Source organism: Ruditapes philippinarum, unplaced genomic scaffold (genome assembly GCF_026571515.1).
Source record: "Ruditapes philippinarum isolate M1 unplaced genomic scaffold, ASM2657151v2 ctg957_1_1_1_1, whole genome shotgun sequence".
NCBI classification, from domain to species: domain Eukaryota; kingdom Metazoa; phylum Mollusca; class Bivalvia; order Venerida; family Veneridae; genus Ruditapes; species Ruditapes philippinarum.
The window spans coordinates 70,692-92,448 of NW_026861540.1; the positions used below are offsets into that span (position 1 = coordinate 70,692).

The window sequence follows — 21,757 nt, forward strand, 5'->3', positions numbered from 1 at the left end:
ATTCACATTGCATGTTTTGGACACACCTTAACCCACGACGGAAAGAATAGCTCGATGGAGACTGCATAGAAATCCAAAACAAAAATGGATAATATAAAGGAGAGTCAGGAGGGTAGAATCACATTTCGATTTTCTTAAAAAAAAGGATTGGATTTTACATAATTGTTTAACCCTTTCCCCCATGAGCATATTGTGAAAAATGGCCATTTTCACTGAAAAGCCTCCTCTTACAAGTTCAAACTGCTATAAAACTATGAAAAATGCTTTAATACTATTCAAACTTGGCACAAATGTTGACTGGACCATTGCCTTTGTAACGACATGCCCAGTCTTAAATTTCCTGTTACCCTGGCAACGAGGGGACATCTCAAAATTGCCAAAATTCACTATTTTGCCTCGATTTTTTACATCAAAATTTATTTCAAAGTGCTGCAACTTCTCAAGGGATTGAGATAGAGTCAAAGGCTTTTCAGCGTTGGTTACACGTTACCTTATGATCGACCTGGGGTCATTTTAAGCCTCTCACAAGTCCAAAATTTTCTTTGCGATGAGGGGGACTCCGCCTCATTCAACCCCCCCCCCCCACTCAGAAGGGGGCACATCCCCCTTCTGGCAACCTCCTGATGTATCTTTTGGATGGGGGGGGGGGGGCGCCGAAAAAGTGCTCACTTTTTAAGCAACATTTCTCAAACGAAAACATGTGTTTGGGGCCCAAATAGGACATTTTTTTCACTATTTCAGGCCTAAAAAGGGGGGGGGGGGTCGAAAATGCGTTGTTTCGTGTATAAATGAGGTAAAGGGTTAACAAAAAATGACGAAAAACTTTGGAATCACCCAAAATCTAGTTTTTCCATGTTAACATGTGGTCTTTTAAATAATTTTGGTGAAAAATTGTTGTTTTGTAACATTTATATTTTTTTTTAGTTAAAAAGATGAAAACTTACCCTATTGACCTATTTTAACAGTCACATCTGGTGTTATGCTTCACATCTGGTGCAGCGGAAATTCACATATAATTTTTACCGATGCTCATTTTTGAGATACATATGGGGTTCCATCCCCGTGTTTGTATATACATGTATGTGTAAAAATGTATGTATACGAATGAGACAAAAATAAAGTATGAATATATAGTACTTGAGAAATTGAAAGTAAGCAACACACTCGCGAGTTTTAGTTGTTAAATTGTTTTTTTCATCCGACTTCCACCTGTTCTAATAAATATTAGATCATATGCGGTCACACTTGTAAATAAATAAAATGTGTCTTTTACAGAGCAGGTCCAGAGAGAAGGATGGGTACGGGTGTGTGGGACAGAGCCATGCAGCATCCTAATGCATTGGAGTGGAAACAAAACACCTCTGTGTAATGTCAACCAATAGGTTGGCTTTTTCATACGGTAATGACGTCATGTCACCAGTTTCATTATTTATTTCACATCTTACTCGATACTTTCAAAAGATATATGTGGTCACAATATTTTTTAATTATACTAGTCCATGGTTAAACAACAGCGGAATGCTTAGTGTCAGCAATACTTAACAAATAAAAAATAGACCAAATGAATAAAGAAAAAGTGTCGACCAGGCGGGAAAATACAAATATATTTTTTAACAATCTGATCATAGTAAAATTCTCAAATATAAACATGTCGCAGAAGAAAGAAATGTGTAAGAATGTAAATGACAAACCTACTTATTCATTTAGAAATTGTGTTATAGGATTTTAAAATAGAAACACAGGTCAGATAATTAATTTAATCATTTCATTCTGAAAATGTTATGTCATTTATAACAACAAGTTTCCGTTTAATTAAATATTGCTGAGTGCTGACAGATATACGATGACTGTCTTTCTCTCTGTTTGTTAGCCGACTGGTATAACTTCTTCTTCAACTTTTATTATAACCGTAGCTTGTGCTGAAAGTGGAATACTGCCACCATCCACCGCCTGAACAATAAGTGTATAGTTCCCCGCAGATTCCTGATTAATCGTATTGTACTGCGAAATATATATTGTTCCACTTTCCATAATACTAAAGTCACTTGGTTTGTTACTAGCCGAAATCAAACTGTACCTTAGTACTGCATTTAAACCTATGTCCCCATCGTTGGCATGTACAGTAATCACGACTTCTCCGGCTCTCAAAGGTTTTTGTACCATTGCTTCGTAAATCGACTTTGAAAATACTGGCGCGTTATCGTTCATATCAATAACTGAAACAGTTATTTTGGCAGTACATTGATACTTGCCGTCAGGGGTACTTGCTTGAATTTCGAACAAGTGTATTATCTGTGACTCACGATCAAGGGTTTCTTTGGTTTTTATTTCACCAGTGAAATTGTCAATACTAAAAGCATTTGTATACAGAAGCTCATATCTGACGGCAGTGTTGTTATTTGCTATTTCAACCTTCCCTATGACAGTATCCACTGCTTGATTTTCAAGTACGCTAAATTGGTAAGCAGTCTTCGGAAATGTCAATGTTTGAATGTGCGAAGCGATTACAATTATATGAACAATTGCTGTATCAGAATATATCCCGTCAGTCACTTCAACAGTAATGGTAGCATTATGAAAATTCGTGGATAACAGTGTCTTATTTAATGTAATGATACCTGTTTCCGTTTGAATCTCAAATGAATGTTCACTGTTCCCGTTTGTGATTCTGTATGTTAACTTATCATTTATGTCGGAATCTATTGCAGTCAACTTTGCAATGCTTTGACCGATCTCTGCGTTCTTAGAAACTTTTATAAACAAATCTCTATCGATAAACAATGGTTTGTTATCATTGGCATCTAATACCCTAATCTCGACTGTAGTTAAAGATGAGAGAGGAGGTATCCCATGATCGGTTGCCTTAACTACAATTATATAACGATCTTGTTTTTCTGTATCCAGTTGTCTTGATACCAATATTTCCCCAGTGTCAGCGTCAATAATAAAAGGTAAGTCCGCTGCTTTAACATTACCTTGTATAGAGTATGTTAGTTTCGAGTTATTTCCACTGTCAGCATCACGAGCATTAAGTCTTGATACAACAGAGCCGACAGGTACGTTCTCGAGTACCCATAAAGTATAGTTGTTTTGCACGAAAAGAGGAGCATTGTCATTTACGTCCAATACATAGATATTCAGAGTTGTAGTAGTTGATAAACGGCGATTTTCTCCGTTATCTGTTGCTTCTATTCTTAACTTGTAGAAACTTCTGTTCTCATGGTCTAAAATAAGATTAGTGAATACCTCGCCAGATAAAGGGTCAATACGAAAAGCGCCATCTACGTTACCAGCAACTATACTGTAGTGTAAGTCCCCATTCTGGCCTTCATCTAGATCGTAAGCATATAAACGAATTACTAGCGTTGAAGATGCAGACTCTTCGTAAACTTTAGCATCGTAAGATCTTTGCGTGAATGTTGGCATGTTGTCGTTTTCATCAAGAACTATTATGTTTATAACAGCAGTCGATGACAGCTGTTTATCTAACATATCACGATTCTTTGCTTCAATAACTAAGTGGTAACTCGGCTGAACCTCTCTGTCCAAAGGCTTCAATGTTGTAATACTTCCCAATGTAGGATCAATTTTAAAAGTGGTTTGGTTAACCGGTGCAATTATACTGTAAGTTATATCCTGAGTATGATCAGAATTTGTGTCAGCGGCTCTGACAGTGGTAATGATGCTGGCTACCGGAATATTCTCATATATCTCAACTCTGTAAGTTGTCCGGCTAAAGACTAGAGATCCTGTGTTAACAGAACGTCGGCTATACTGTGTTTCATCTTCTAATGCCCGGCGTTTCCAACTTATTCCATTTTGACCGTTGGTTGTTGTCAAAACAGGTACACACGCTATATAAAATGTATAGACAAGAATGTTAAACATGGCTGACACACAAAATATCCTGTTTCAAAGTAAAAGTGGTTATATTTTGCAAAGCTATCTAATAGGATAGGAATGTCGACGGCTGTATTTATATATTTATAAAGCAGGATACATACCTTTTACTTTAAGGACAGTGGAATTTTTTTCCAGTTATCAGTGAAGGACATAAACATAATTGCGTAAACTTTAAGTCAAAGAGTACTACAAATATTACATAGCATTTCGTCAGTACGTGGGGTCCATTTTAGGTTAAATAATAATAATTCAATAATGATAATGTTATTAAAATAATAATGATATGATATTGATGTTTATAATTATAATTTATTATTATTATTATTATTATTATTATTAAAAAGCAAATGCAGTGTTTACAGTTGTGTTTCGCGATGTAATGAAAAATATACGAGCCGCGTCATGACAAAACCAACATAATGGGTTTGCGACCAGCATGGATCCAGACCAGCCTGCGCATCCGCGCAGTCTGATCAGGATCCATGCTGTTCGCTATCAGTTTCTCTACTTGTTATAGGGTTTGTAAGCGAACAGCATGGATCCTGATCTGGTCTGGATCAATGCTGGTCGCAAACCCATTATGTTGGTTTTGTCATGACGCGGCTCAATTATCAAGTTCACATATATTATACTCAACATCACTAATTCCGCGTCATCACTTATTTCACGGTAATGGCATATTTTCATGTGACCAGTGTTAAAATTGGTCAGAATTGACATATTTTATTCAAACACCTAAACAACAAAGTTTTTGTGCAAAATATTTTAAATCTATAGATTTTTACGTAAAACAGAACAACATTTTACAAACTTCTGCAAAAAGCAACAATAGTCCGTTAAATTTGTGCATACGTCTGAAACAATCATCATTTTCTAAATGTTCTTGTTTGTTGAAAAAATAAATTTTGAGTTACAATGTAAAGATACTTTTAATATTTAAAATTATGCAAAATAACATGTGAAAATTTTAACGGAAACATGAAAAAACTGAAATAAAACACCATTACCGCGATTTAAATGATGGCATACTGTTTTCAAAGTGGCCGACATATGGTCTATGTCTGGCTCATTTAAACTGATTTTGACTAAATATATTGTTGTTTTCTTCTGTCATACATCAGAAAATACCTGTGTTACAGCTTCAAAGTGTTAAGTACCGTGAACTAAGAGGAGCACAGTATATACGATCCTTTATAACTGATATTGATGACGTTTTCATCTACGTAAATGGTCAAGTATCATAACAATCGCGGCTATCGTTATATTTATAATAACTACATTTGTAAATAGGAAAATGCCCAGATTTACAGCATATTATAATTATGTCTAAGGAAGTACAGATTATACAAAAATATATGGATGATCAATACTTCAAATTATTTGGAAAGTTGTCAGAAAAACTTCTTTATGGATACAGTCAGTGTATGCAATCAGAATCACCTTATGAAAAGCGTTATTTTTGGCAATACTTTTAGAGTGCTTTTGGTTGTAACATATATATGACATAATCTAATAGTAACAGGTGGACATCATTTCTTTTCTAAACATCACAGAATTTTCAGACTGCTTACCAAAGTTTTCATTAAATAATGATGAATCAACATGAAAAAAATTAAATCGATTATTTCAAAACATTAGACAAACATTAAACAGTAAATTTACTACAGAAAATGTCATTTGAAAATATGAAAGCCTTCATTTAAAACAAAGGCTATCTAAACAACTTGTCATTCAAGTAGTTCTCGATCACTCATAACATATGTTTCCTTACACACAAGTGCGGATTTTTTTAAACTTATATCAACTGATTCTTTTGTCTATGGAACAATTAGGAAGGTATCATTTTGTTTTAATTGATGAATAAATCAATTAAATGATGTGATTCGGATTGCCTACACATACTGTAGGACAAGCACACCATCTATTTACATACTTCATAAGCTGTCCAACTGCTGCAGAGCCAAATAGCATTGTTCAACCTGAACAAACTCAATATATTTTGAAACAGGCTATATTTATTTAAGGCCTAAAAATAACCTACTTCATGAACTTTTACCTCTTCAATTAGACCATTACAGATTTAACCATCCGTGTATACTGTGTATGTTTAGGTTATTTAATACGTGTATATTTCTGTATGTTGCCCAATTTAAAATCTAATTTAGTGAATTGACAATTAACAGGATGTCTCATATTAAGAATGAGGAGGTGTGGAGATTTGTATTAGCTGGTACTTCGTGCATGTTAGCAGCCTCAGGTATGTCACTAATTTTGTTGATAACAGCTAGTAGTATACTGTACTTTTACAGTTTTTAATTATCTAAATTACAGTGAAACGGACAACAGCAGTCACACGTGCAATCCAGATGATATAATTTTTTATGATACTTAAATTTCTATAATAGAAATCTACTAGTCTACATTTTTTTCTTGCGTTATGTGTTACACATACATAATTTATATACTACGTACATGTACATGTATACACATTGCATAGATATAGATCTGCATGTCCTGTGTGTTTATTTGCACCTAGTTTTCTTACTACCACCATATTGACCTCCGAGTACCATGATTCTTCACTAGTCAAAATATATTGACGTGACAAAGCTTGATTCTGAGATATTTTCGTTCTGGGGCAGAATCTCGCTTTAATATCTCGCCTCTAGAAGAGGCGAGATATTGCCCAGACACGAAAATAGCACAATATCTCGTCGCGCAGTACAATTAGTTGGACTAGATTCTTCACCTTAAAGTACTTACAAGCCATCTTGGCTTAAATGCTCAGAAGAAGAAGGTAAAGGTAAAGTAAAGAAGATTGTGCAAAGAAAGTCTGTTTTCTCTGTAGTAATACATTGCTATGGTAATGCTTGGTAATGCTATTTCACAGGCAAGCGTTGCCTAGTTGTTAAGGTGTCTTCCTCTTAACCCAAGCTAGGATCACAGGTTTGAGCCCAATTAGGGTATCAGCAGTTTAATTAAGCACTATAGTTAGTTCCCTGAAGAAGATTAAAAAATGATTGATATATTAAGTTGCACAAAAACTTGTTTTTAAATACACATAGTAAATATCAGCCACTTGCCAAACTATTTTAACTTGAGATCAACTTTGAAATAATCACCCCTTGTATGTCATTAGACAAACAAAACAGGATATTTGTTAAACAAACAAAACAAGTATATTTGTTGAGGCATTGCTATTACAATTTGCTGAAGAGGCCATTGTCATATTTTATCTTATCTTAGATTATATGGGTTCTTATTAATTGTCTTAATAGTTCTTGTTAATTGTCTTAATAGTTCTTGTTAATTGTCTTAATAGTTCTTGTTAATTGTCTTAATCAACAAGAGCATCAATGCTGAAATAGTTATCAACCTTTAAAAAATAAAGTAAAAATATTTCTTAAATAATTTTTTATTTACTTACTTAAATGTTACATAACTTTACATTGTACTTCATTTTCAAACATAAATATGTTGAACTCACAATCGTTTAATTAAAATGTTCAATGAACTATAAAATTTTGTCTTTGTTCACTTAATGATTATATACATGTACAGAATTATGTAATGCATAAATTAACCTATTTTCTGACAACCACTTAAAGTACATTATCAAAAAAATATTTTGAGATTTGTTTGTTAAAAATTATTAGGCCTACTTAAATGTCAGTTTGAAATGGAATTCACAGAATTCATAACCATAGGGCATGGAGGGGGAGGGGGCAAATTTTGTATATTTTAGGGAATTTAAGAAATTCTAAAATTATTAAAAAGACCTTGTACATGCCTTTGTCATCGCTTTTCGTCCGTCGTCCGTCCGTCGTCCATCCGTCCATCATCCGTCCGTAAACTTTTACTTTAAATGACATCTCCTCATAAACCACTAAGCCAATTTCATCCAAACTTCACAGGAATGTTCCTTTGGTGGTCACCTTTAAAAATTGTTCAAAGAATTTAATTCCATGCAGAACTCTGGTTGCCATGGCAACCAAAAGAAAAAAACTTTAAATATCTTCTTTTAAAAAACTCTAAGAGCTAGAGCTTAGATATTTGGCATGAAACATCTTCTAGTGAGTGTCTACCAAGTTTGTTCAAATAAAATCCCTGGGGTCAAAATTGGCCAAGCCCTAGGGGGTCATTGATTTTCCCTATATGCATATAGTAAAAACTTAAAAAATCTTCTTTTAAAGAACTCAAAAGAGCTAGAGCTAAGATATTTAGCATGAAACATGTTCTAATGGGTGTCTACCAAGTTTGTTCAAATAAAAGCCCTGGGGTCAAAATTGGCCCCGCCCCAGGGGGTCATTGGTTTTCCCTATATGCATATAGTAAAAACTTAAAAAATCTTCTTTCAAAGGACTCAAAGAGCTAGAGCTAAGATATTTAGCATGAAACATGTTTTAATGGGTGTCTACCAAGTTTGTTCAAATAAAAGCCCTGGGGTCAAAATTGGCCCCGCCCCGAGGGTCATTGATTTTCCTTATATGTGTATAGCAAAAACTTCAAAAATCTTCTTTGAAAAAACCCAAATAGCTAGAGTTTAGATATTAAGCATGAAACATGTTCTAGTGAGTGTCTACAAAGTTTGTTCAAATAAAAGCCCTGGGGTCAAAATTGGCCCCACCCCGGGGGGTCATTGATTTACCTGATATGTGTATAGCAAAATCTTAAAAATCTTCTTTGAAAAAACCCAAATAGCTAGAGTTTAGATATTAAGCATGAAGCATCTTCTAGTAAGTGTCGACAAAGTATGTTCAAATAAAAGCCCTGGGGTCAAAACTGGCAGCCATGCCCCAGGGGTGTCATTGTTTTTAACTATGTGTATAGTAAAAACTTTAAAAATCTTCTTTTAAAAAACCCAATGAGCTAGAGCTGAGATGTTTAGCATGAAACATCTTCTTATGGGTGTCTGCCAAGTTTGTGTAAATAAAAGCCCTGGGGTTTAAACTGGCCCTGCTCCGGGGGCCTATATACAGGTGAGCGACCTCAGGGCCATCATGGCCCTCTTGTTAAGGTTAACCACATTTTATGCATACACACATAACCTGTCACTTCTTTTAAGAAATAATTCAAAATTTTCATTTGAAAGGTCTGGCATTTTCACATTACTGGCATGTTTAAGTGGTGATTTTGAACTGTACTAGCATTTTTTAGTACTAGCATTTTTCAGAATTTTGATATTTCAGCACTTGCGTTGCTCAGTATTGCCATTTTTCAGTATCACAGTTTTCAAGCACTGACATTTTCAATTTCAGTAACAAATCCTATAGATGTTATTAAAATCCGTATGCAACTAGAGAATGAAATGGCAGAACAAAAAGGTCTGAGCCACCTAAAAGGACGTTACTACAATGGCTGGGTGAAAGGATGTGCAACCATTGTAAAAGATGAGGGAATAGCTGGTCTTTACAAGGGGTAAATATCTGAGGTTTTTTTTTTATACAAATGAGCCGCGTCATGACAAAACCAACATAATGGGTTTGCGACCAGCATGGATCCAGACCAGCCTGCGCATCCGCGCAGTCTGAGCAGGATCCATGCTGTTCGCTTTCAAACTATTACAAGTAGTGAAACTGATAGCGAACAGCATGGATCCTGATCAGACTGCGCAGTGCGCAGGCTGGTCTGGATCCATGCTGGTCGCAAACGCACTATGTTGGTTTTGTCATGACGCGGCTCAAATTTATTTTAGTTTGATTGTGTTGAAAGCTATATTAAGCTTATTGAAGCACTCTCAAATCTGTTCCTGGAACCAACCAGTACTAAGCAATATTATTGAGAGTTAAGTGTCTTGCTTGAATTAACACAGCCAGCAAGCCTTAGATTACTAGTCTGATGCGTGAAACACTTGGCCATGCTACCAGTCACTCTGCCACTCTGTCACTCAAAATAACACTCTTGCAATGTCAGCAAAAAATAAGAATCTCTAAGGCCCAAAACTTTTGACTTTTGATTATGAAAACCGCAGGAACAGTCAGGTGGTTAAATAATTGCTAAATGTCCTGCACAGAAACAAAACGACCATAGACTTGACAATGAGTGGAACAAATGGGAGGTCCTTTACCCTATTGTGACATCCCCTGCACTTTTGGGCATGGGTTACAATTGACAGGTGCATGTTAAAATGTTTGTGTGTTTATTTAGTTATTCCAGTTTTGGTTGGTTCAACTAAACCAACTTTTCTGAATAACTTTCCAAATAATAACCAATTTCTCTGCAAGTGATCCGACTATCTGGATTTGTGAATCAGTGGGTAAGGATGAAAGACCATTAGACTCAAGTTTCTGAGGTCAGAAATTGTCAGGGAGTAATTTTGCCTTGCTAGAGGATTGTACCAGTGATTCCTGGATAACCTGCACTCCATAATTAGCTTAGTAGTCGGATATATACTAAAATGTAGACGTTTGTAAAAGAAATATTATTGTTTTTCTTTTTATTTTTTATTTTCAATAAAATTCTGAAGTTTGCTTCTTAACTGTACATTTTATACTAGTTCTTTGTTTTATTATATACTTAAAAATGAAATATTGAGAAATATTGATGAAATAAAATGTTTATTTTCATTTTCCATAATTATTTTCACTGTAAAAATTTATTTTTCACTGCAGTGACACATATTTTCTGTATTTTCACCGGTGTCTTGCTGGACTACTTTCTTCTAAATTCAGCCAATTTCCAAAATTTAAGGGGAAGTCTTTCAAACTATAATGTAATGAGAAAAATGTATACATGTATAATAAACAGAAAATACAAATTTTTCTATAAAAAAGGCATTATTCTCATCTTGTGATATGAAAATTATCATATTTCATACCGCTCAATAAAATTATCATATTTCATACCACTCAATGAAAATATAACCTGTATTTATAGAAAAAAACTTGAATATCCACTATATATCTTTTAAATGTTATTCAAACTAAGGTAACAGAAAAGGATAACTGTTTTGATAGGGTAGTACCATCTCTGATGAGGGAAGGTTCATACAGTACAATTAGACTGGGTGCCTATGAACCATTGAAGAAAATGTTTGGAGCAACAGACCCCGCCCATACCCCACTCTGGAAAAAGATATGTTCTGGTGCTATTTCAGGTCAGTGAGATATTAGTAAATGTATATATGAGCCGCGACATGACAAAACCAACATAATGGGTTTGCGACCAGCATTGATCCAGGCCAGCCTGCGCATCCACGCAGTCTGATCAGGATCCATGCTGTTTGCTTACAAACCCTAAAACAAGTAGAGAAACTGATAGCGAACAGCATGGATCCTGATCAGACTGCGCGGATGCGCAGGCTGGTCTGGATCCATGCTGGTCGCAAACCCATTATGTTGGTTCTGTCATGGCGCGGCTCATATACATGTACACATTTTATATAATTGAGTTACCCAAATTTCCTGTACCATTACATGTCATGGAGTTCTATAACTATATAAAACATTAATTTTATAAGAGAATAATATGAATGTCAGGACAAGTTGTTGTGTATTAACAATTTCTTATCAAATTAAGACCCAATATAATAATTTCTGGACTTTTTTTTTAAAACCCTGCTGTGTGGCAGCTGTAAAAAGTTGCCATGTACTTCACTTCAGAGTTGTTATATTTTTCTGGTCCTTCGAGATCATTGATTCCAACACTTTTAAGTATTTAAAATTGAGTACAGCTCAAGTCAGTGCTAGGGGCATGAGGGATGTTGCATTTTTTCATTAACCCTCCTGTACAGACTCAATCAAACAGAGTCTGCAGTTTTCATGTAATTTTGTTGTGATTAATGCTTCTTAGGGATCACTTTGTTTCCAGATTTTTTTAGTTGTGTAAATCAAACCTGCAGTGATGAGAAATTGTTCAAAAACCAGGAAGCCAAAAATTTATAATTAAAGCTTACATTAGATGTTTAACTATGACAGTTTTCAAATATCAGTCATAAAAGCGCACATTGCAAACTCACTGGAAATTAGGAAGGAAATTGATCTGTTATTGACAGTAGCAAGTATGTGGATATGAAGTATAACAACATAACACCGAGTAGAGTCTACTTGTAGATTAGGCATGAAAATTAATACTGTAATGGGGGATCACTTATTTCATAGTCAAGCTTGAATAGATATTTTGAAATTATATTTACCAATTCTAGCTAAGCCCATGAAATGTTGTGTAACCATGGAAACTTCTTGCTTTTATTCAGGTGCTATTGGTAGCTCTATAGCGACACCCACAGACCTTGTTAAAGTAAGAATGCAGGCTGAAGGCAAGCTTGCTGAAGGAGAAAAGAAACGATATGCAACAACTTTCAGTGCCTTCAGGGAAATATTTCGCGAGGGTGGAGTCCATGCTATGTATGTAGGAGTAGGTCCCACAGTCAAAAGGGCTGCTATTCTTACTGCAACACAAGTAATTTTTATTTCTTGATCGTTCTTACAAGCATAGATGTTCAGGCTGGTCTGGCTCTATATTGATGTATAACATATATACATTATTATACAGATTTATTATCACTGCCAGTGTTCAAAGGGAGACTAATCTGTTAGAATACATGGTAACTTCAGTTCTGCTGATACAATCATTTATATGAAGAGGTTACACTATAGATTTTCTCAGTCATCACATGACTCTGTGGTAACAGTCAGATAACAATTACAGGCATTGTTGATTTGATTGCTCTTTTCTCTAACAAAAATATCAATAAGTCTTCATTATGATGATCTGTAACTATGTTGTTCATATGTAAATACTACTATGTTATAGGTATAGCTCAAAGGTCAGAATGTGATCTTTTAACAGCTGGGCAGAGGTGTTCTTAAATAACCCATTATCAAATAACTCATTCCTTTCTTCATTTGTTCATTCATTTGTTCATTCATTTGTTTGTGTGTTTGTTTATTCATTCATTCATTCATTCATCCATCCATCCATTCATTCATTTATTCAATCAATTCCACCCATTCATCTGTCTGTCCATCCGTTCGCACTACTGATTAGAGATATAGAGCTAGCTAAGTGTTACAGAACAAAAGAGAACAATAGAGTTCATTCCATAACAAAAAAGGAAGCGGCCAATGGCCCTCTATTAAGAAAAAGAAAATAAGAATAGAAATGGCCCTTTATCTCAATTTGGTCGCATATTCATCCGTCCATTCATATCTTTATTCTGTACTCTTTACAGATTCCAGCATATGATCACTCGAAACATGTGATACTAAATGCAGGACTAATGAGTGAGGGAATTCCCCTGCATGTGACAGCCTCTATGATAGCAGGTTTCTGTACAGCCTGCACCACCTCACCTGTAGATGTAGTCAAAACAAGAGTCATGAACCAGTGTAAGTAACTATAATCAGAAAATATAAATTATAGGAACGCAGCTCAGTTACATATTGATATAAATAAAGACCAAAGTGAAAATTACCCTTAGCAATTGTACATTTATTGTTCTAATTTCATCTGTTCTATTAACTCTCACCTAAAATAATATTATTGCTTTTTTGCACTTTAATAAAGAGTCACCATGGAGGCTTTCAATGACATGAAAAACTTGAAATATTTTCTCAAGGTAAATGTACCATTTGATGATGTATGGACCAATAACTTGTGTGCAAGGTTTCATTTCATGTGCTCACTCAGTTTTGGCTTAAATTGCCCCAGTTGATCTATGTTAAAATTCAAATTTTTCATTTCTACACTTTTTGACCATTTTTGCACTATTATTTGCAGATATTTGAGGTAATTAATGTTTATTGTAAGTTCCTTATTCTAGCTTGAATTACTTAACATTATTTTGTTCATTTGTTAACATTTATGTTATTTTTAAACACATTTTTAATGAAATTACCATGATTCTGGAGGTTTGCTGCTTTAAGTAAGAATAACAAAATAAATTCTTAAGTTATGTCTGTAGTTATCTCCCCTAATGATCCATTCATTTAGTCCAACGATGAATAATGATGAATAATCAATATATATATCTTATATATTCAATATATATGATTTTTTTTTCTTTCTTTTTATTTCAGGCCAAATAACGAAACCATATAAGTCCGCTTTTGATTGTTTTAGCAAAACAATTCGTGCCGAGGGTCCACTAGGGCTGTACAAGGGATTTATACCAAATTGGATGAGGATAGGGCCTCACACTATAGTGACTTTCTTTGTATTTGAACAACTTCGGAAACTTATAGGAATGGTCCCAGTGTAGCTTGTATATTCTTGTGACAACAACCTGCCGGTTACTATGGCAACATTTCAGTGTCAATAACAAACCAGTTGGTACACCATACAATCTGACCGGACAATATAACATTGGCTGCTCAACTCAAGTTATTTTATCATTTTGGTTTTAATTTTCCCTCGAAGTAACAGTGGACTGATCCAGATTCAAAAGTGGATGAGTTCATTGTATATTTTGAAGGGACAGTAGTATAATGAATGAAATAGGAGAGGATAATCTTAAATGTTATACAATGTTGTTGTTGTTTTTTTATATCAGTTTATGTCATACATGTATATACACATATCTGTGAATATTGTTGTATTATTCGAATTTTTATACTTATAGTTGCTGTTTACTTCTTTACAAGCTCAAATTATATATACATGAAATCTGTGCATTAATTTCAAACAAAATATATTTTGTAAACAAAACAATACTCATCTTTATTGTCTAATTTTGATATCAGATGTTGGAGACAAAATACTACAGTCTTGCCAATGCAACTTGAATTTGTTTAGACATGAATGAGCTATAGGTTTATGTTTTACAGCTACATTTAAAACAAATTGGGTATATTCTATTTAACATGATAATTTCTAATGTTCAAATGTTTTTATTTAGCTTATTTTTCTCATTAAACATTTAAGATATTCTCTTGAAACTTAATGATTTTATTTGTCTGTGATCATAATTGTAAATCACATTCAAAGACCCATAACCTCAGCATGGTATCGACTGAATTATGACTCTTTATAAACTTGAAAGATTCAAGGTGAAGTTTTTTTGCGTGCAAGTACATGTAATTATCTTTTCATTTACTAATGTTTTATATCATTTTTAACCTCACACATTTATATTTGAATCTTAAGACATTTAAATTCTTATTTTTATAATTGTGGTTTTGATTTTATACTTTTACAATATTTCAAGTTGTTTATCTAATTTTTTGTGTGTTAATTTTATTGATGTTAATTTTATACACTAACGGGGCAATGTGAACTTTACTTTATTATATATGTTTTCAATTTCATCTCATGCAGTGATATTGTTTTCATGCTCGTTTATTTACATACTAATATTGCATTGTACTTTTGAAATCTTGCTTAGCACTTACACATACTTTAATGAGTTTGAGTTCGAATCTTGTTTTTTTGATACAGTGTTACTTCTGAATTCCGGAAATTCTAAAATTATGGAAGCTTCTGAAATCCAAACAATTTTCAGGGTCCAAATAACTTCCAAATTCTTTTTGGCTAGTCCCACAGGTGCTCAGTTTTCAAAAGTTACACTGTACTTTATTTCTATATAATATGATAATTTTACTAGGCATTTAATCAATATTTGGTAACAATTTTGTTGTTAAATTTTCTGATTTTGTTATACTGAACTTGATTTCTACGTGCTATACATACGGAAGCGTCCTGGTGCCAATTCATAATGTTCTATAAAAAAAATAAACTCCTACGTAGGAGTTTGTAACTCCTACGTAGGACTTTTAAACTCCTACGTAGGACTTTGTAAGTCCTACGTAGGACTTTATAACTCCTACGTAGGACTTTATAAGTCCTACGTAGGACTTTGTAACTCCTACGTAGGACTTTATAACTCCTACGTAGGAGATAAAAAAACCTAATTAGGAGTTTGTAACTCCTACGTAGGACTTTTAAACTCCTACGTAGGACTTTTAAACTCCTACGTAGGACTTTATAACTCCTACGTAGAATACATATCAAAGAACTGAAAGCACAGAGTTCGACGGACATGTATGCTAGAGTATAACTTAAGATAGCATATTATGTAGGAAAATAAATTTTATGAGCCGCGCCATGACAAAACCAACATAGTGCATTTGCGACCAGCATGGATCCAGACCAGCCTGCGCATCCGCGCAGTCTGATCAGGATCCATGCTGTTTGCTTACAAACCCTATTACAAGTAGAGAAACTGATAGCGAACAGCATGGATCCTGATCAGACTGCGCGGATGCGCAGGCTGGTCTGGATCCATGCTGGACGCAAACGCACTATGTTGGTTTTGTCATGGCGCGGCTCATATGTGTCAAGTTGTAATTGTCGCAAGCCACTTTTAGTAAATACCTTTAGTCTGTAGCCAGAGATGATTTTGTCATTCTCTGCATATATTAAACGATGATTCGGTATTATGTACGTTTAGTTATATTTATTATACACATGTTCACAAAATGTATGATTTAAACTTTGTTCAAAGTAGGATATACAATGTAATTCATTATTAAACATATGCATGTATAATGCTCCGCAAACCGTTATGTTCTTAAACTTTACGGAGCAGGAACAAGACACTACACTACCCCCCCCCCCCCCCCCCCTGCCCCCTATAAGGATTTAATCATTTGAAACGGCCGAAAATGGATAAATTGCTCGTTTTTGTTCAGCTAGTTCGTATTGAAATCGTAATCATTAAAGCCTTTTAAAAATTTTGATATATATATGCTTTTGATGTCGAGTAAGTTTTTTTTTTGAAATAGCTGTAAAGCAATTTTTCGGGATACATCGCAAATGCTTACAGACACCTCACCCTAAGACACTGTACTCTCTAGAAACCTGAGACACTTTATTAAAAGGTGAAGTGTTGCAGCATGGCCGTGTGACTAGTAGCCTAATGATCGCTAGCCGCATGGGTTCAAACCCCGTTAGGCGCAAGCCGTTGTTTTTTTTTCCCTTGAGCAAGAAACTTTACACTCATTGCTATAAGTACGTACTGGTTGGTTCCAGGAACGGATTTCGAAAGTGTGTGTCTATAAGCTTATAGCTTCCTACACAATCAAACTTAAATAAATTCTGTATGAACCAAGGTGAAATGACCTCTATATATTTAAGATTTGAGGGGAGGGGGGGGGGGGAGTAAGTGTCTTGTTCCTTCGCCGATATATACCGGTCCGGAATGTTGAGATTTGCATTTCTTATAAAGTCATAAAGTCCTACGTAGGAGTTATAAAGTCCTACGTAGGAGTTTAAAAAGTCCTACGTAGGAGTTAAAAAAGTCCTACGTAGGAGTTTATAAACTCCTAATTAGGCTTTCTTATCTCCTACGTAGGAGTTTTAAAGTCCTACGTAGGAGTTATAAAGTCCTACGTAGGAGTTATAAAGTCCTACGTAGGACTTATAAAGTCCTACGTAGGAGTTTAAAAGTCCTACGTAGGAGTTATAAACTCCTAATTAAGCTTTTTTATCTCCTACGTAGGAGTTATAAAGTCCTACGTAGGAGTTAAAAAGTCCTACATAGGAGTTTAAAAGTCCTACGTAGGACTTAAAAACTCCTAAGTAGGCTTTTCTATCTCCTACGTAGTAGTTATAAAGTCCTACGTAGGAGTTTAAAAGTCCTACGTAGGAGTTACAAACTCCTAATTAGGCTTTTTTATCTCCTACGTAGGAGTTTATTTTTTTATAGAACATTATGAATTGGCACCAGGACGCTTCCGTATATACATGCTATGTACATGTTTTACAAATAATAAGTCCAATAGTTATGCATGATTTGTAAATAATGTAAACATATATAATGTTTAAAAGATTTATTATAAATAATACATCCATCGTTTTTAATACTGTACAGTCATGGTTTATAAATGATGCACACACATGGTTTTTACATACTGTACATGGTTTATAAATCGTGCACACACATGGTTTTTACATACTGTACATGGTTTATAAATCATGCACACACATGGTTTTTACATACTGTACATGGTTTTAAAAATCATGCACACACATGGTTTTTACATACTGTACATGGTTTATAAATCGTGCACACACATGGTATTTATGCCCCCACAAAGTGGGGAGCATATAGCGTTGCACTTGTCCGTCCGTCTGTACGTCTGTCTGTCCGAGCAAACATTTTGGGTTTAGGGGCTATATAACAGTAAAGAGAACAAAAGAGAACAATAGGTTCATTCCGTGATCAAAGGGTTTAGGGGCAAGTAGCCCTTAAGAAAACAAAGAAAATAACAAAGAAAATAAAGCCAAAATGTTGGAACGTCTGTACGTTTGTCCATCCGTACGTCCGTCCCGAAATCTTTTGAACGCAACTCCTCTTAAACCGGATGGCAGATTTTGCTTAAACTTCCAGGGATGAACAACCTTAATGTGTAGATGGTTGTAAAGGAAGGAATTTTTGCTGCGACCAAATTTAACAGAATTATTGCCCTTTGTTGATTTTGCTTAAACTTCCAGGGATGAACAACCTTAATGTGTAGATGGAAGTAAAGGAAGGAATTTTTGCTGCAACCAAATTTAACAGAATGGCCCTTTTCCAACTTGTGGCACAGGTAGCCCAAAAATATTTGACCTAGAGTCATAAGATTGAAAAAACAGTGAAGAGTGGGGGAATCCGTGTCCTATGGACACATTTCTAGTTACATACTGTACATGGTTTATAAATCATGCACACACATGGTTTTTACATACTGTACATGGTTTATAAATCATGCACACACACACACACATGGTTTTTAACAACTGTACATGGTTTATAAATCATGCACACACATGGTTTTTACATACTGTACATGGTTTATAAATCATTTCAGTTATGAATCCCTACAGTATAAATATACCATGCAAATAGCAACGTTTTTTCAAACTAAATAGCAAAATATTATGATATTACTATATTTTTGTATTTGGAGCAATATACTAATACTCATTTGTTGTTTTTATGGATGGAAACAGGAATTACTCACTAAGATATGATATTTTCTCTTTTATTATTATTGTATATTTTACATTTGGTATTGGCAATTGCCTACTGATTATACAGTCAATGCACACAATATATTAATCTTTGATAAATGTTAGGTACATTTCATGATATGTACACAGTAAGATGTGAGAAAATTTGATTTGTGTCTATGAAATAGTGATACTGAGTGTTACAACTCAATAGGGTAAACTTCCGGTTTATAATTTCTAAATGTCCTTCATGTAGTAAGATCGAGACCACATAGTTCCATGTATTGTCTTATTTATATTTTAAACATAATTGAAAGCTATGATGGTTTTTTATGCTGTTGGTTTGTTTTAATAATTATGTTTTGCACTTATTTTGGTCTATGCTCTTTAAATAACATGGTTTAAGAAGTAATATTAGAAAAATTATTTCGGATTATAATCAATAAATGTTATTTCTGTTACGGCCGGTGCAGAACTGTACACTAGTTAAAACAATAAACAATAAACTAAATAAATGATGTTTAAGTTTACTATTAAGTAACAACTAATATTGCAACTATACTGTAAAGTATGTTATTACATGTAGTTACTTGTACTAAGTGGAATTGGTGAAGGGAAATATTTTACTTAAGCAAGATGTTTTGCGGGGATTTTAGGGTTATGGACGTGAAATATTAGTGAACACATTTATACAACCTTTTAACTGACAGTTTTACGAAACAGACTATACAATAACATTACCACAGTTAGGCAAACAAACGACGACACAACAGTTAGGCAAATACCAACCAAATACAACATAACATGGAGGATACAATATACCAGTGATAAACAGAAAACGATACACAGGTTACATTTCAATGTTGTAAAACACAATACAAATCAAGACAAAACTTTGTTTCTAATCTAAGTTTCTTCATATCCGTGTAGACAGTTTGGCAAACACTCGGCCATTTCCTTTTAAATATACTGCAAACATAAAGAAAGAGTAAACAATGGCAACAGTAGGAATCAAACCACAAACCTCTAATATATTAGGCAGTCACTTATTCATGCTGGTGCGGATGTGACAACAATCTATACATTAAACTGGACATTAGTTATATACTCCATATGAATATCTCGTAAACTACACGGACAGAACCGAAGTGGGATCAATATTAATATTTAAATGAGTGCTTTAATGTATTCATAATTGACAGGTCAATAAAATCAGACTATGACAATGTTTGTTATGTTTATGTCTATACAAAACTAATTACTGTAACAAGAGTTTATTGTACTAGTAAATTTTCATTTTTTTTAATTCTCAACTTTTAATATGATATGTATAAAATACAAGTAAATGTGTTTGTGTTTTTACATGTAAGTTGAAGGAATATGTTTAAGTTTAGATTTTGATATATATATAGAAGTATGTAATGTTCACAAATAAGTAATTTCAAAACTTTAGTATTAATAAAATCTCTGAATGGGAATAATTATAAGATGAGAGAGTAGCTTTCTAGTTTTGAAGGGGATCTCAGTATGAAATACTTGTTTGTTTAACAAAAAAATGATTACAAACGTAGTATGTTTTTTTGTAACTGTTTACTTATAAGAACAAAAAACATGATTATAATAAATTTATTTTTCTCACATGTTATCTGTACTTGTTATTTGCATTTTGTGATAACTTCTGAAATTGTTTTTACATGAAACTGATGTAAACGGAAGGAAATATAATAAAGTGATGAAAATAAAGTTGCCAATTTGAATCCATTTCTTATCAAGGAATAATGTATTTAACATTAACTTATTTTTTTTAAATTCTAGCTGAACAGAACTGAGGTTTTATAATGAGCTAATAGTCAAAGCTGTATGCTTTGGAGCACCTCATCCAGATATAAATTACTGCCATCAAATTTCTGGTCAGATTTGATTTGCATGTAAAATTAGTGTATGCCCTTTAAGTCCAATTTTCTCATGCTGTACAAATTATATTCCTCTATATGAGCCGCATCACAACAAAACCAACATAGTGCGTTTGCGACCAGCATGGATCCAGACCAGCCTGCGCATTTACGCAGTCTGATCAGGATCCATGCTGTTCACTTACCAACTCTATTACAAGTAGAGAAACTGATAGCGAACAGCATGGATCCTAATCAGACTGGGCAGATGGGCAGGCTGGTCTGGATCCATGCTGGTCACAAACGCACTATGTTGGTTTTGTCGTGATGCGGCTCATATATAAAACTCGACCAAGTCTGGTTGAATAGAAATAGGAGTAGCTGAAATACAAAAATGACTTTTTAAGAAACCCATGAATGGATCATCATCAAAGTGTGACCTTCTGCATACACAACAGTAAAAACTAGAAGGGGTTTTTGTCACAAAAACATTTGTCTCACACGTTTGTACTCTAAGGATGAAACAGCAGCGTGCAAAGCCTACTACCAGTTTGACCTGTGAAAGCCAGACAAGATTTTTTCTATTTTTAGTTCTGCCGGCCATTTTGTGTAGTGAAGCAGAACGTGCAGACAATATGCATTAAAAGGGTTGGCACTGACCACTCCTGTCAAGATCCCTCAAATTGTGGACAATATTTTACAATTTTTAGTTCTGGGTGCCACTTTGTGCAAAGAAGCGGAACGCATGCCAGCTATTTGCACAACTAGGGTTGTTACTGATCACTTCTCTGTAATTTGGGCAAAATCCTGAAGACTGGATAAGACTTTCAATATTAAAGCTCTGGCGGCCATTTTGTGCAGTGAAACAGAACACGCCAGCAATATTCACAACTAGGGATGGTACAGATCACTCCTGAAAAATTTCAGCATATTTTTTTAAGCATTTTGACCTGTTACAGCCAGCAAGATTTCTCAAGTTTTAGCATTGATTTTGTGCATCGGAGCAGAACATGCCAGAAATATCCAACTAT

The 21,757-nt window shown here is 34.4% G+C and overlaps 2 protein-coding genes across 2 annotated transcripts; one reads left to right on the top strand and one right to left on the bottom strand.

Moving 5' to 3' along the window:
- Nucleotides 1–1,415: 1,415 nt before the first annotated feature.
- Nucleotides 1,416–3,958, bottom strand: LOC132716026 (cadherin EGF LAG seven-pass G-type receptor 1-like). Its single transcript, XM_060699164.1, has one exon. The coding sequence runs from the start codon at nucleotides 3,886–3,888 to the stop codon at nucleotides 1,867–1,869; it is 2,022 nt and encodes a 673-aa protein (XP_060555147.1). The 5' UTR covers nucleotides 3,889–3,958; the 3' UTR covers nucleotides 1,416–1,866.
- Nucleotides 3,959–5,986: 2,028 nt separating this feature from the next.
- Nucleotides 5,987–15,523, top strand: LOC132716027 (mitochondrial substrate carrier family protein ucpB-like). Its single transcript, XM_060699165.1, has 6 exons — nucleotides 5,987–6,160; nucleotides 9,162–9,321; nucleotides 10,860–10,999; nucleotides 12,098–12,303; nucleotides 13,076–13,232; nucleotides 13,923–15,523. Exons 1-6 carry the CDS (start codon nucleotides 6,088–6,090, stop codon nucleotides 14,102–14,104), a joined length of 918 nt encoding a protein of 305 aa, XP_060555148.1. The 5' UTR covers nucleotides 5,987–6,087; the 3' UTR covers nucleotides 14,105–15,523.
- Nucleotides 15,524–21,757: the final 6,234 nt, after the last annotated feature.

What these genes read in the sequence shown, in the direction of transcription:
- LOC132716026 (XM_060699164.1), bottom strand. Translation starts at nt 3,888, where the DNA reads ATGTTTAACATTCTTGTCTATACATTTTATATAGCGTGTGTACCTGTT.
- LOC132716027 (XM_060699165.1), top strand. Translation starts at nt 6,088, where the DNA reads ATGTCTCATATTAAGAATGAGGAGGTGTGGAGATTTGTATTAGCTGGT. An exon ending in ATAGCTGGTCTTTACAAGGG is followed by an intron (nt 9,322 to 10,859) that starts GTAAATATCTGA and finishes CTGTTTTGATAG; the next exon opens with GGTAGTACCATCTCTGATGA. An exon ending in CTATTCTTACTGCAACACAA is followed by an intron (nt 12,304 to 13,075) that starts GTAATTTTTATT and finishes TACTCTTTACAG; the next exon opens with ATTCCAGCATATGATCACTC.